At 39.6% G+C, this 13,952-nt stretch overlaps 1 protein-coding gene across 1 annotated transcript in view; it reads right to left on the bottom strand.

Annotated features, from left to right (window-relative positions):
* The window catches only part of ARMH3 (armadillo like helical domain containing 3), a 258,948-nt gene extending 246,140 nt beyond the window's left edge, over nt 1-12,808 (bottom strand). The window contains exons 1-6 of the mRNA XM_054983193.1: nt 12,765-12,808; nt 3,579-3,690; nt 3,086-3,142; nt 2,826-2,972; nt 1,754-1,861; nt 523-615 (exon numbers count right to left, since the gene is read on the bottom strand). Coding sequence (XP_054839168.1) covers nt 523-615; nt 1,754-1,861; nt 2,826-2,972; nt 3,086-3,142; nt 3,579-3,680 — 507 coding nt within the window. The 5' untranslated portion in view covers nt 3,681-3,690; nt 12,765-12,808. The remainder of the gene's footprint in view (nt 1-522; nt 616-1,753; nt 1,862-2,825; nt 2,973-3,085; nt 3,143-3,578; nt 3,691-12,764) is intronic.
* Between the last annotated feature and the right edge of the window lie 1,144 nt (nt 12,809-13,952).

Raw genomic sequence — 13,952 nt, 5'->3', positions numbered from 1 at the left:
TATCCTGTCATCTGCTACTGTTCATGCAAAAGAGGTAGTTACTCTGCTGAACCCATCAGCAATTCAATTTGTTTATTACTTGACACTGCAAAGAACCCATAATGAATTAATCCATAGTTTCTAGATATGCATTTCAGCCATGCACTTTACGGAAATTCTCCCATATTCTGTGCAAATAAACCTGTATTCTACTCTTCAAGATAAATGACCAAGAGAAAATTAATGCACAAAACTGCATCTTCCCAACAAAAGTTAAGAGTATAATACTTCCCTCCATGAGGTTTAAGTGACCTTAAAACTGCACTTATATAGAAAAGCACATCCTTACGTAGGGAAGACAAAGCAGTTTCTTGTTAATATGCTTGCCACAATCATAGCTCTCAGAATTACACCTCCATTACACAAATACTTACTAGCTACCCTTGAAATTCACCTTCCCGTTAGAAACCAACATCACAATGCTTACTTTAAAAAGACTTTTCCCCACCCAAGTCTATACAGTTTATACTTTGTATAACTTACAGTCACCAAGCAGAGCAGAAGTTTCAGGCACAAACTCTTGAGGCTTTCAGACCCTTCTGCACATAGCAGCGAGTCCAAGCTCTCCATCAGATTCTAAAGAAAAGAGTGATTATAATTCATTGCATACTCATGTTTAATCAATGTCTTCCGAACCACTGCAGCTGTGCTGTGTGAAACTGAATCCCATCAAGACTGAAGGAGGGCAGGAATGAGGCTGGTAAAAATCTGTTTAGATAATATCTAATGTTATTTTGCAAGATAATATCAATATTTAGCAAATTAGTTCTCTTACTGTCCCAAGCACAACTATCCAATACAGATTATCCATGAAATATAAGGACTTTTCACACATTAAATTGTTTGCAAGTACATTAACTGCCTGGACTCACAATGATTCTAATTTTGTACAGTTTTTGCAAAAATCCAGAAATTCAGAAAGCATATTGGTTGTTAAAACGATTCAGCACATGTACATATCTAGTCTACACTGTGTACAGCAAACACAAATTAAACATGTACAATTAATGTGTGAAAAGAGCTACAATCAAGGCATATTAATGCAACAATTGTCTCCAGATCTGTGTGTTCCATGTATCCAAACCACAGAGTATAGATGTAACACATAATGGTTTCCTAAAAACCTGCAAAAATTTTAAAAAGAAATATATATGCCCAGATATTTTCATGTAGAAATTGGAAAAAATAGGAATTAATGGAAGCCTTAGGTGGGGCCTTCCTGCATTGTTCCAAGCTTATACTGCAATTGTCAACAAGATACAATGACACTGTATTCCTTACTTTCATAAGCAGATAATGAAACCACAAACAGGCATAATACATGCAGTTCTGTAGTAATGCAAGGGATCTACTACACATGGTAAAAGGGCATTATTTTGGTCAGAGGGTATTTTGCTCCCAGACAGAAACATTTCTATTTTTGCACATCAAATAAATATACTATCTGAGATGCAGTGTATGAACTATAGAACAGGTATCATTAACTGTTGCTTCCTGTTTGTCATTCGTATTCAGAGGTTTCGCCAGCGAGGAGAGTGAAAGCAAAACAATGAACATGTATTCTGACATATTTTCGACTTAATACGCAGTTCACTCCATACCATTGGCTGACCATTTAGTATTAGGATAGTGTGCCTGATGTATATAACAGTCCATTTCTTGTCTCTCCTTGAGGTATACAACTGCCTTTCTTTGAAGTCTAGCAAGCCCTCACCTTCATGCACATTTCAGCCTTGTCAAAGCCCATCAGCATGTTGATGATGTCAAAGCCAGACGTAGATTTGTTTTTCTGATGAACCCCACGGATTAATGCACACAATGTCTGTAACAGAAAGAAGAAATACAACCTCCAATACATAGAAAATCTCTACCTATAAGCTCCAAAACTTAAAGTCACATTTCTAGGGAACACTGATTAACATAATACGATCTTCTACTTCTATATAAAAGGTAAGCTACATTGGCGATGACTAACTTTTTATCCCCGCGCAAGCACACTCACACGCCCCTCCGTGGAGATAAAGGTGTATCCTCGGCAACAGGCCACTGCCAGCGGTGGGAAGGTCCAGCGCAGCAGAGTGGCCACTGCACGGGCTTGGAAGGGCCGTGCTGGGCCTCCATGCTACCTCAGGTAGGGTTGCCAGTCCCCCGCTCCCACACTCCTCCCCGTCCCCGCTTACCTCACCAACGCAGAAAGGCAGGGGACCGAGCCTCCCAGCATACTCCCTGGCAGCACGGTGCGCTCCTGTATGATGCAGTAAGCCACTCCAGGGCCCTTTCCACACCCACCCACACCCACCCACACCCCCACACACCCACACCCCTTCACACTCCCGGCTCTCAGTCGCTCAATCCAGCCCCAATCAGGAGTACTCCACTATTTTCTAGAGCCCGTTGTATTTTTCCCCACAATGGGCTTTGTTTCTAGTATATGCTGATGTTTCTCTTCCATGGTTTTACAGCCTGGATTTTAGTATACTTGTGGGGGGGGTTAGGGGGAGGGATCCAATACCAGCTTCCACAGAACTTTTCGCAAAAGCTATCCTGAATTAGTCTGACTACAAGGGCACCAACAAATCAACAAAGAAGAGAAGAACATTTTAATAATTTCCTAAACACTACAGATTCTCTAAAGGGGATGTGTATTCACATCAAAACAATATGAATTTCAAAGGACTTTAATAGCAAGCAGGCTCTTTCCCTCATCAACAATAAGACCACTAGATGGCTTTCCATAGTCCAAAGCCAATAACTGCTCTGGGTATTAGAAAGGTATAGTACAGCACCTGTAATGCATTGACTACTCTGATGGGATGCTCTTCTCCCAGCGCCCGGATGCAGCGTTGGAACAAACAGTTAATGTTATCTTTTATCTTCATTAACTCTTCACCATCTAAAGATTCCAACTTCCCTTCTAGGTACTCCAGATTCACCTGTCAGACAAAGGGAGAAAAGGAAATGCTAGTAAAAGAAGTCACTGATTAAATTATTAGAGATTGTTAATATTCAGAAGGGAAAAAAGGACTCCTCCAAATTTTGGTATTACCTTCATGAGGAAAAGTTCCTCCCAAAACCGAGGGTTGCATTTACTGGGATCTTCTGTCTGAAAGAGCAAGGAATCTTCGTTGCAAGGGCCATAATGAACACAAAATAACAGCTGTTCTGAAAGCAACATTCTAGGTTCAAGAAAATAGGAAGAAAAATCCTATATTGTCTTCTATAGATTATCAACAATGAAAATGCACAGATAAATCTAAAAAGGAAATTCTATTCCTTTTTAGATTCTCTCTTCAAAGGAATAACTAAAAGAATGCCCAGAGGCACTTCATGACAAAGAAGTCAATGATCTCTCACTCAGCATCTGGAATCTCAAAATGTGAATACATAATCCAAGAATGTGATTGAGAGATAAAAGAATAGGCCACAGAAAGCTTCGAGGAACTCTAACCCAGGGAATTAGATCCTTCAGTATACCGGAGGTTTATCTTGAAAATAAAACAAAAGTAACACAATGAAAAGAACATAAATCCATCCCTTACCGTGAAGATCTCATCATACATTAGCACAACCTTCTCTTTCAAGGGTTTCTTACTAGCTGAAGATTTCCGAAGCAATCCACCTTTCTTCTCCGCTTGTGCCATAATTTACAACCTGTAGGTAGAGAAACATACTACAGTCCTGAGAAGCTGTTTCAAGACACTCTTCCATAGCTCTGATGCATTCCCAAATCATGCTTAATCAAAGTTTCTTGAGTTTGCAAAATATTTCATACTATTTACTATATTACAACCTACATAGCATCTGCTGGGATGCTTCATACACCATACTTTTCATATGTAAATGTTTAAGATAAAAATTATAGTGTTATATGAACAGCAGATATTTGCTGCATGTAATATTTACACAATTTTTTAACACACAATGACTATGTAACTACATAATGGCTATAGATCTGTTGTAGGAATCATTTCACATATCAAACATTTAAAAAAAAACAAAAGGAAAAACTGAATAGAAAGCTTTGATAAAATTCACTCTGTTAAACCAATGGCCAAGCCAAGATACAAAGAAGGCTCTCTCATGGGCTGCTCAAAGGTCTATCATGACTCACTGAGACTTAAAGTTTAACAGCCCACAAGCAGCAACAGAGAATGCAACACGTAAAGTAAGAATTCCCATAATAGACCATTATCTGAGACCCATCAAGATGAAGCTATTAAGTTCACACATACTTTGGATGTGCAAAATATTGTGCATAGTCAGAAATGCACATTTACATACATGTTTCAGAAATCCGAGATTGACCATAGTTAACTATAGTATGTACACCTGGTGATAAACACACCATTGTCACTTAAAACATGAGAAGCAGTCCCAAGGAACATTTTCTTGCACTACTCATTCATTATTTATTTATTTATTCTCAAGGCAGATTACACACAACTGCGCATCAATACAATCAACGGCTAGGACATTCAATGAACAATACAGTAAGGCATGGGTTGGAAAAAATTGAATACAAGCATAAATCCAATTCTTGTATATATGAACTAACAAAATATGCATTATACTGCCCTATATTCCCACCACCTATGCATAACCAGCAGAATTTCCTTTCCCTTGGCTCCACGTCATTCCCAGCCACCCTGAAAGCTGTAAGTCTAAAGCAACACACATCTCTCAGGCAGACTGTGGTAAAACAAAAGAAAGGGCTTGTAACAGCTCCATTCAAGCACAATAAATAATGCACAGAGGAACGTGAACATGGCAGAACATTTGCAGTCCCTAGAAAGGTCTGAAAATCAGCCTCCAGCAGAGAATGGGCAGAGAATACTACAGCCACTACCCTCTTGGAGCACTTTCAGTGGCTGACATTCCAGGTTCAGAGCACTACACAGAAGTTTATTTTTTGGAAATATTAAGCAGCCCATAAAGCCCTGCATTCCTGCTATATATTTTCTGGTCTAAAGAGAACGCAGAAGATTTACCATTAGTACCTCTGGAAAACTGCTTGCCTCCTGCCTGTATAAGCAGATATCCATAGTAGCATGTGTAATATGAGTGGCATGTACTGCAACTATTACTTTTCTGCAAGATCACATTATCAGACGCTTATAATACAATTCTATGCAGTGTTACTCCAGTCTATCTCCACTTAAATCAACTGGCTTAGACTGCAGTAACTCTGTACTGGATTGCACTGTTAGCTTTATAGTTTACTATCCCCTTTTAATCTTTCAGTTAACTGCAAAATAATTTATATTCACACAACATATTCACATTCTCTTTCTGGACAGCTTCCCATTTCTTTTCATTGTATTACAGGAAATAAAATATTACCGACAGAAAAACAAATAGGAAATACAAAGATTTCTGTTTTTGAAGATTTGCTAAGGAATAAGAAGGGGAGGAAAGAGAAGGCTTTAATATGCCTCTTCCAGTAGCTAGTGTAAATCAAACATCTCAAGTAAGCCTGTAAGTATCCAGAGTACTCTAACCAGATCACAGCTAATCAATGTCCGAATAAATCGTCTAACATGCCACATTTTGGGGTCAATGTTCTTGTGTGAAGTTAAAGAACATCAATATTTTCCTTGTGTATATGTAGCCAGAAAGCATTCTGAGTAACTGGTTTCAATCTTTTTGTTGAGCACCCAAGAAGGCATAGGATTCTAGGTCCCTTTTGTAAAGCAAGTCTTGCTAAGCTACCATCTGCAGGACCATTTGTACTGAAGGAGACGGAGAGAGCCATCCTAAACAGATTACTCAGAAGTAAATCCCACTGAGTTCAACTGATCTTATTCCCAGGAAGTATATGTAGGGCTGCAGCTAAAGGGACACAAGGTCACCTGTAACATATTCCCCACCCCACCGCCTCTTTTGTTTTTAAATATTTTGCCTGATGCAGAGGTTCATAGAGGTCAAAAGCTTGGGCACCATTGTGGGTTATTTTCATTACTTTAGTTTTAAGATCCCAATATAGAGGTAACAAGATAGCATAAGCTTTCAGTAGGGCTAGAACAGGGCTAAGCTACAGAAAAATAGAAAAACTGCACACATGCATAGGAGGAATTGCTACAAGCGATTATAAAGGCTACCCTGTTTTCCTTACAGCTCCTAAACTACAGAATCTAAACTAACACACGAAAAACTTCAAACAAAAATTGGGAATTTTTTAATTTTCTGGAACTTCATGAGCTTATTTTGTCTCATGACCTACAGAAAAGCTACTGAAAACTTTTCATTGCCCAATTTTAAAAGATGACTGCTTGTGAGAGAAACTACAGAAAAATAATCTCATCAAAATTGCTCTGTAGTTACCTCCCAAGTCTGACAATTGGCACCCTGCCTGGTTGAGTTGTGAGCCCCTCAGCCTCTAGTCTAGGACCAAACGAAGCTCAGGAGACTCTTCCAGTAACCACACCCAGAGCTTTCTTTCATCAGGTTTGATTCAGCCATATACAGCACTAAGGGACTGAGAGAAGCAAGAGCCAAAAGAGCAGTCTGGGACTACCAAATACAAGGGATCAACAACAGGGATTACAAAGCTTCCAAAGCTACAACTCTGAGTTTTGAGAGCTATCACACCAAGATCATGACTGCCCTGTTAAAGACTCTGAAGAAATATCAGATCATGTATCTGTTGTGTTTTCCTAGCTCTTCTCTGCCTGCTCTCCTAGGCACGGGGTTTTTTCTTGCCTCACTGAAGTCAAAGGTAAAGGACTCAAGAGAACAAGGGGTAGCACAGCTTTACATTAGTGTCACTGTAGAGTACACCCAATTTCTCTTACCCAGGGTGGATAAAAATGATTTTTTAAAAACAATTTAAAAATCAGATTTTTAAATTTAAATTGGATTTTTTAATTTAAATTGGATTTTTTTAATAAAATTTTTTGAGGAAAATTCTCTCTAAAGATATATTGTCAAAGGCTTTCACGGCCGGAGAACAATGGTTGTTGTGGATTTTCCAGGCAGTATAACCATGGTCTTGGCATTGTAGTTCCTGACGTTTCGCCAGCAGCTGTGACTGGCATCTTCAGAGGTGTAGCACCAAGGATAAATCAAACAACCAATGAAAAACAGTCTCCCACAGGAAAAGTATTTTTGCCATATATCAAAGGAATCATTGATCAGATGGGAAAGCTTATGAAAAAGCACAACCTTCAAGCAATATTCAGACCCACCAGAAAAATACAGTAGATGCTACGATCAGCAAAAGACAGTAGAGACCCCCTCACCTCTGCAGGAGTATACCGCATACCCTGCAGCTGTGGACAAGTTTACATCGGGACCACACAGCGTAGATTCCAGACAAGAAAAGAACATGAAAGACACTGCAGACTTGGCCATCCGGAAAAATCAGCAGTGGCTGAACACAGCCTAACTCAAACAGGACGCAGTATCCTATTCCAGGACACTAAAATACTGGACGACACTTCCAACTACTTTGTCAGATTGCACAGGGAAGTCATTGAAAATCATCAGCATAAGCACAATTTCAACAGGAAAGAAAAGACTTTAAGAATGAATAGAGCATGGTTTCCAGTCCTGAAAAACACCAGGCTATCAAAATACTCTGCATCCTACAATAGCCCTGCAGAGGAGATTAGCATATCAAGCAGCAATCCATATGCAAAAGAACCTCCTCAAGATACAGTGAAGCCTCCCTCCATTAGCATTCCACATCCTGGGAAACTCTTACAGGATGACTCAGCCCAACCCCACCTTCCTGAATAGATATAAATTACCTGCCAACATCTTTTCCACACTGTGATACTGAGAGATCTCTGTCTCTTGGTGCTACACCTCTGAAGATGCCAGTCACAGCTGCTGGCGAAACGTCAGGAATTACAATGCCAAGACCACGGCTATACAGCCCGGAAAATCCACAACAACTACCTAAAGATATTTTTCTGTTTAAGATACATTATAGTCCAAAGGTTATCATCATGAAATAAGTATTAGTTTTTAATTATGTAGCATGAGGCTATATATTCATGCAATGTTTAAATTTTTTGGTAAACAAATTCCATTAATCCATTCACCATGTTATGCTCTTCCAGAGGTTTCTGTAAGATTATTGGGCAATTTTTCTATCTAGAAGGTATTATCACAGATGCTTGGTTTTACAGCTCTCAAAACTGTGAATTTGTGTCTGCACAGCACAAAGGTTATAAAATAAGCATACACAGTTGAGAAAAAGACCTTAGTCCCATTGTTCCTTTGCAAATCTTTGTACACAGGACCAACCCCTTACTTCTTAAGTGCTAAGTTTCAAAAAATTCCATGATTAGAAGATTGTTGGGAGAAGAATAGATCTGCACAAGAAGCTAAGTGTAAGGAGTCTTTATGTAGAAAACCATGATTTAAATCTAGTCTTACTGACTAGTGATTTAAATCGTGATTTAAATCATGATTAAATCAATTTGATTTAAATCAAATCCACCCTGCTCTTACCCCATCTTATGGGGCAGTCTCTGGATTTTTCACAGATGACATAAAAAGAAGCAAATGCCTCACAGCACCAAGCCCCGGCAGAGGTGCTATAAGCAGGAATAATTCCTGAAAATTGAGTTTCTGTGTTTGAGCTCACCTGTTAAAATATTGTATTTCACATTAATCAGGCCTTGCAATCTTACCTAATGGCTCATGCCCATTTCTTTCTTCTGTGGGCTAATTAGTCTACATAAGCAAAATTAAACCCACAACAACCTCTAATCATCCAAATGACTCCAGAACTAATGCATTAAACTTTCTGTAATGCCACTAAAGTGAATGATTTGTACAAGTGTAACTTGCTCAGTAAAAAGCTCTCATGTACAAGAAACTGGTTAACATAAAACTACACCAAGGACACAAAGGAGTTAAACAGCATTCATTTCTCATTCTGAAGTCTATCATTTGGTAAAACAGGACTTCTTCCAATGCAAAACTATACAGTACTTTTCTGAGAATACCAAGCTTCTAGCAGAAACTATAATCAAACATTTCAACAAAGCCTAACAGATGAAGCTTTAAAGAAAGGAGTTAACTTACAAGTGCTTTCTTGCTGTAATTACTAAGAACATAGATTAATATATTACAACTCCATGGCTTACATGCTGTGCGGGAAGCACATACCACCTCTCTTGTACAAACAAAGGAAAGAAGGGAAAGAGGACACAATAGGAGCTGCTCATGGTTTAAAATAACAGTTTTGTAAGGCAAGAACTCCCAGTGCTTCCTTGCCCTGTGTTCAAACCTCAAATTTGCCTACAAATGACTACAGTCATTGTCAGATTCCTTTAGTTCATTAGTCAGCTTTCTCCACTAGCTGGAACCTCCAACAGGCTGCTTTTATTACTCCAGAATAGTATGTAAAACAAGAAGAATTAGAAACCATGATGCACAGGCAAAAGAGAATACTGCTGGTATAACCAGACACAATTACTTTAGAAGAACAGCAAACAGAATTAATATTGGTTTACTACTAGATATATCCAGTGCTTTTTTCTGGGGGGACACAGGGAGACGCGTACCCCAAAACTTTCTGTGAATCTAACAGGAGAAAGTAAAAATTTTAAAATGTTGGAATTCCTGCTAAACCAACTCCAAACGTATTATGGATATTTATGTGATTTGTTAAGTTTTATGTAGCGTAAGTTGGCAACAAAGATGTTTAGTTATATTTAAACCTCACTAGGAGCGCTGTTCGTCTTACAAAAAATGGAATGTCTTTGAGCATCAAACACGCCGAGATCGCTGGCATAATGGGTGATCGTTAGGGTTCAGACAAATACAAACAAGTCTTCTCTAAGCCACTTGAGCTCTGGTAGTTGGAATCTAGCATGGTAATTAGTCAGTCTTGTTGCTACCCCCGATGGCAGTGACCAATTTGTGTATTTGTGTACGTTTTGTGCAAAGAGTTTGTCTATACCAAAACTCTTTGGTTGTGCGTGCATGTCACTATAGAGGGGCTTGGTTGGCAATACTGATACCCATAATTCTCACCACCAACAGTCTTCTGACATCATTTCCTTTCACGGTGTTTCCTGAGTCTCAGGAAGCGAGTGTTTAATCTGTGAAGTAGTGTGGTGTTTTACTGATGGAAGTCCATTGACTGCATTTATTTTTTCCGATTTGCACTATAAAATGATGATTTTCTTGAGTCAAACTGAGAGTACCCCTAAACATTTTTTTTGGAAAAAAAACACTGGATATATCAGCCACTCATCATTTATTTGGAGAATTTTTACGTCACCTATCCAGCAAACCTGCTGGAGGCTGCTTATAGCATAATTAAAACAAAATATTAGAAATTCCTAACTAAAAGCTAGTATAAAATGGCTGGAATATAAAAGCATAGATAATTAAGCAGCTTAAAATGAACACCAGTTTCCAGACTAACACATAATGGTGGTGGTATACAAATAACATTAGTACACACATAAGCATAACATTAAAAACTCTACATTCTCAATCAAAAACTAAGAGTTTACACGATTTTTACATTGTAAACTGCCTTGAGTGCTGTAAAGTAGAAAGGCACCTAGTAAGTAACTATTTTAAATAAATAAATAACAAGTCTCCCGTTCACACCACTTTCAGGACTAACCCCATTTTGCTCCAGTAATAGAACTGTACCATGTTCTTTCAAACAGTTCTCTGGGCTGCTGTCTATTATGCCTGAGAAGCCAAATGTGCAGTCAGTGAGATTGGTGGATTATAGGTTTGGATCCAAGAAATCTTGTTATAAATCCCTATTTTTTCCATGAACACTGGTATGTCTTTAAATAGCTATACAATTACAGCTTCAGGTACCTATCTTGAAAAAAGGAAAATTAGTTACCTATAATGTTATCATGAAGAAGTACCATAAAAACAAATAAAACTATAAGAAAAAATCCAAACGGCAACAGATCTATCACAGAATGAAAACTATTGGGTCAGTTACTTTTAGGTAGGTGTTAAGATACTTCCAAGATACTGTATTGTCTTTATGTGAATGGACTGTTATGATACTGTGATAGGATGCAGAGATTTGTAAAAAGGGAAAGAGAAAATGAGATGTTCAACCTGCCTATTAAGGTAAACTTCCTTGCATAATGAGAAAGATGGTAAAAACGTTAAATTTTTTATTCACTCTTGTTTTACATTTTACAGATACTTTCCCACTCCAAAGAGTAGAGCAGATATGTAAAATGTAAGAGTTCATACCTACTTTATGGCATAAAAAATGAATATGAAAGATATTTAAAATGTCTTTTATTAGCCACTTTTAACATAGTAGCCTCAATATCAGACTTTTTCATCCATTTAAGTTATTACCAAATTTTGTCACGTGATGGACAGTAGAATCCTGAAAAAAGATGTGTGTTGAAATTAAAACAACAAATTCATAGAAACAGCAATGTTTTGAGAGTCCACCTGATTTCACCATCATACACAAGCACAATCAGAGACTCTACAGACATTACAAAATTTCTATACAGAAAGCTTTCCTATGTAGGAGTTAGCATGTAATATGCAAGGCAACTAGGCATATGAACTGAAGAAGCCACAACCAACTTCCCCTCATATATATACCCAGTTCACTATGTTAGTCACACAACAATCTAGATAAAACATAACAGTCCAATTCCTACATGCGTTTTTCACATAAAAGTTTTAATAGTTAATTTTATGCTAAAAAATTATTCTGCACATTTACTGCACACAAGAGCACACCCTTGCGTTCTACTATAGTTAGTCCCCTGCTTCATCACTAACTAGCTAGAAACCACCACTTTCCCAATTTGAAAAGCTGCATGGGGAAAAAAACCCATGCTTAAGAACACCCCAATAGTTCAACAACAGAACAGTTCAAGCTAGGAACTATACGCTTCAGATGAGTAGGCTGTGTTGGTTTGCACTAGAAGAGCAAGATGCGGGTCCAGTGGCACCTTAAAAACCAATGAGATTTCTAGGGTAGGCGCTTCAGAGAGTCAAAGCTCCCTTCTTTGGACTTTGACTCTTGAAAGCTCATACCCTGGAAATCGCATTGGTCTTTAAGGTGCTACTGGACCTGAACCTTGCTCTCCCAGTTACTATGTGTTCCTTTAAATAGCTTTCACTGTATTTTGAAGGGAAACTGTTATGTATAATAAATCAAAGACCTGCATTAAGTGAAATGGAACATGTCAAATCCTGGGGTGGGTGGGATCCAACTGTGTATGCTTTGATGCACATGGTAATAAAAGAAGGGATAGGTTTCACGTTTTGAGAACCAGGAGCTCCTTCAAGACTTCAGGCAAAAAAAAAATAATCCTCATGTAAATTACAACCTAACCAGAAAGACTAAAGAGCCTATTTAAACGGGGGGGGGGAGGGGTGTTGAAGCGCACACAGCTTCCGCATAAACAGCACCCCCTGGCTTCAGCCTCTCCCCACCCACCATGGCCTTGTCTCAACAAGGGAGGGGGGAGATTTTGCCCTTAACCTTAACACACCCCTACTGGCAGTGGCTCCCTCACAGAAAAAAGACTCTTTTTTCACACAAAAAACCACCCGAGCACACCTTCCTAAAAAAAAGCCTCACGTCGCCCCTTGATCCACGTCCCTCTTCCTTACATGTCGCTTCCGCACAATACTAGCAGGCCCTCTGGCCCCCAACCCCACTCAGAAACTCTTCCCCTACATCGGCAGGGAATGGGGCCTGAGCGCGGGGTACAAAACGCAGCCAGCCCCTCTCGAGGAGAGCGACTTACCCTCCGTTACCTGAGTGGGGCGACACCTTCCCAGTGCGCAGGCGCCAGCGGTGGCGACCTCGCCCCCTCGGCCTAGCACGCAGGCGCGTCCTGCACCGGCAGAGCCAATCTGGCCCTGCCTATTGCTGAGCAGGGGATGTTGGTTCCTGCTGGGTGCCAGTCAGTGCCAGTCTGGCGAAAATGGGAGCGGAAAGCAAAACGAGAGGAAACTGGCGCTGCGATGGCTCCCAAGAGGATCCTGTTTAATGCATTTGGCCCCACGCGGAGTGCAATAGGAGTTTTACGTCCCAAACCGTGATTTTATGAGTTATCCTGTGCATTCTTAATTAAACACAGTAGTACTTACCGTCTAGTAAGCATGCAGAGAATCGGGCTCCGCTATCTTTTGAGCTGACTCTCGAAAGTTACACCCTGAAAATCCTGTTGGTCTCTAAAGGTGCCACTGGATTCTACTACAGACCAACACAGCTACCTACCTGAAACTTGCTTTTGAGTGGACATTTTAATTCCTCCGAAAGCAACATCACTGATCGTGCCCTTAAGCCTAGAGAGATCTAAAGAATCTGTCTTCAAGATCCCGATTTTCCATTCACACCACGTATGAACCCACGACTTGATCCACTTCCCGTACAGGACCCATGAGCAGGCTTTCCGTGCCTACGCATATGGACACGTGTGTTAGCCACTAAAATCATCAGAAACCTTATGCTACTGTCTCCAATGAAGCAGGAAGTGAAAGTCAAGGCCAAAGCAATCACTTTATGGTTTCGCAACTATCTGCGTAACGACATACCAACTCGGACACTTGGAAATCGTTGCTGGCAGTCAGTAGACTTACAAAATCAAAAAGAGCCCAGTAGCACCTTTAAGACTAACCAATTTTATTGTAGCATAAGCTTTCGAGAATCAAGTTCTCTTCACCAGATGCGTGATACAAACAGGTATTCTCCACCTATAATGGTTGTTCTCCCCCTGCATCGTTGATAAACTTGGGTTGTGGTTGCATTTCCAAGTTTGTTTCCTGTTCCCACTGTTATACATGCAAAAGAAATAACTTAACGCTAGAGAGTGGAGAGGCAGCATGTGCACTGCATGTGGTGAAATCTATGGTCCTTAACTCATTAGCGAAGCATCTGAGAGCCCCTCCCTACAATACAAAAGCCTTTTTGAATAATTCGGTGTTGCATC

This window comes from Eublepharis macularius, chromosome 6 (genome assembly GCF_028583425.1).
Source record: "Eublepharis macularius isolate TG4126 chromosome 6, MPM_Emac_v1.0, whole genome shotgun sequence".
Classification (NCBI taxonomy): domain Eukaryota; kingdom Metazoa; phylum Chordata; class Lepidosauria; order Squamata; family Eublepharidae; genus Eublepharis; species Eublepharis macularius.
Note: the sequence above shows the minus strand (reverse complement) of the source record. Positions and strands in the feature narration are given on the sequence as shown.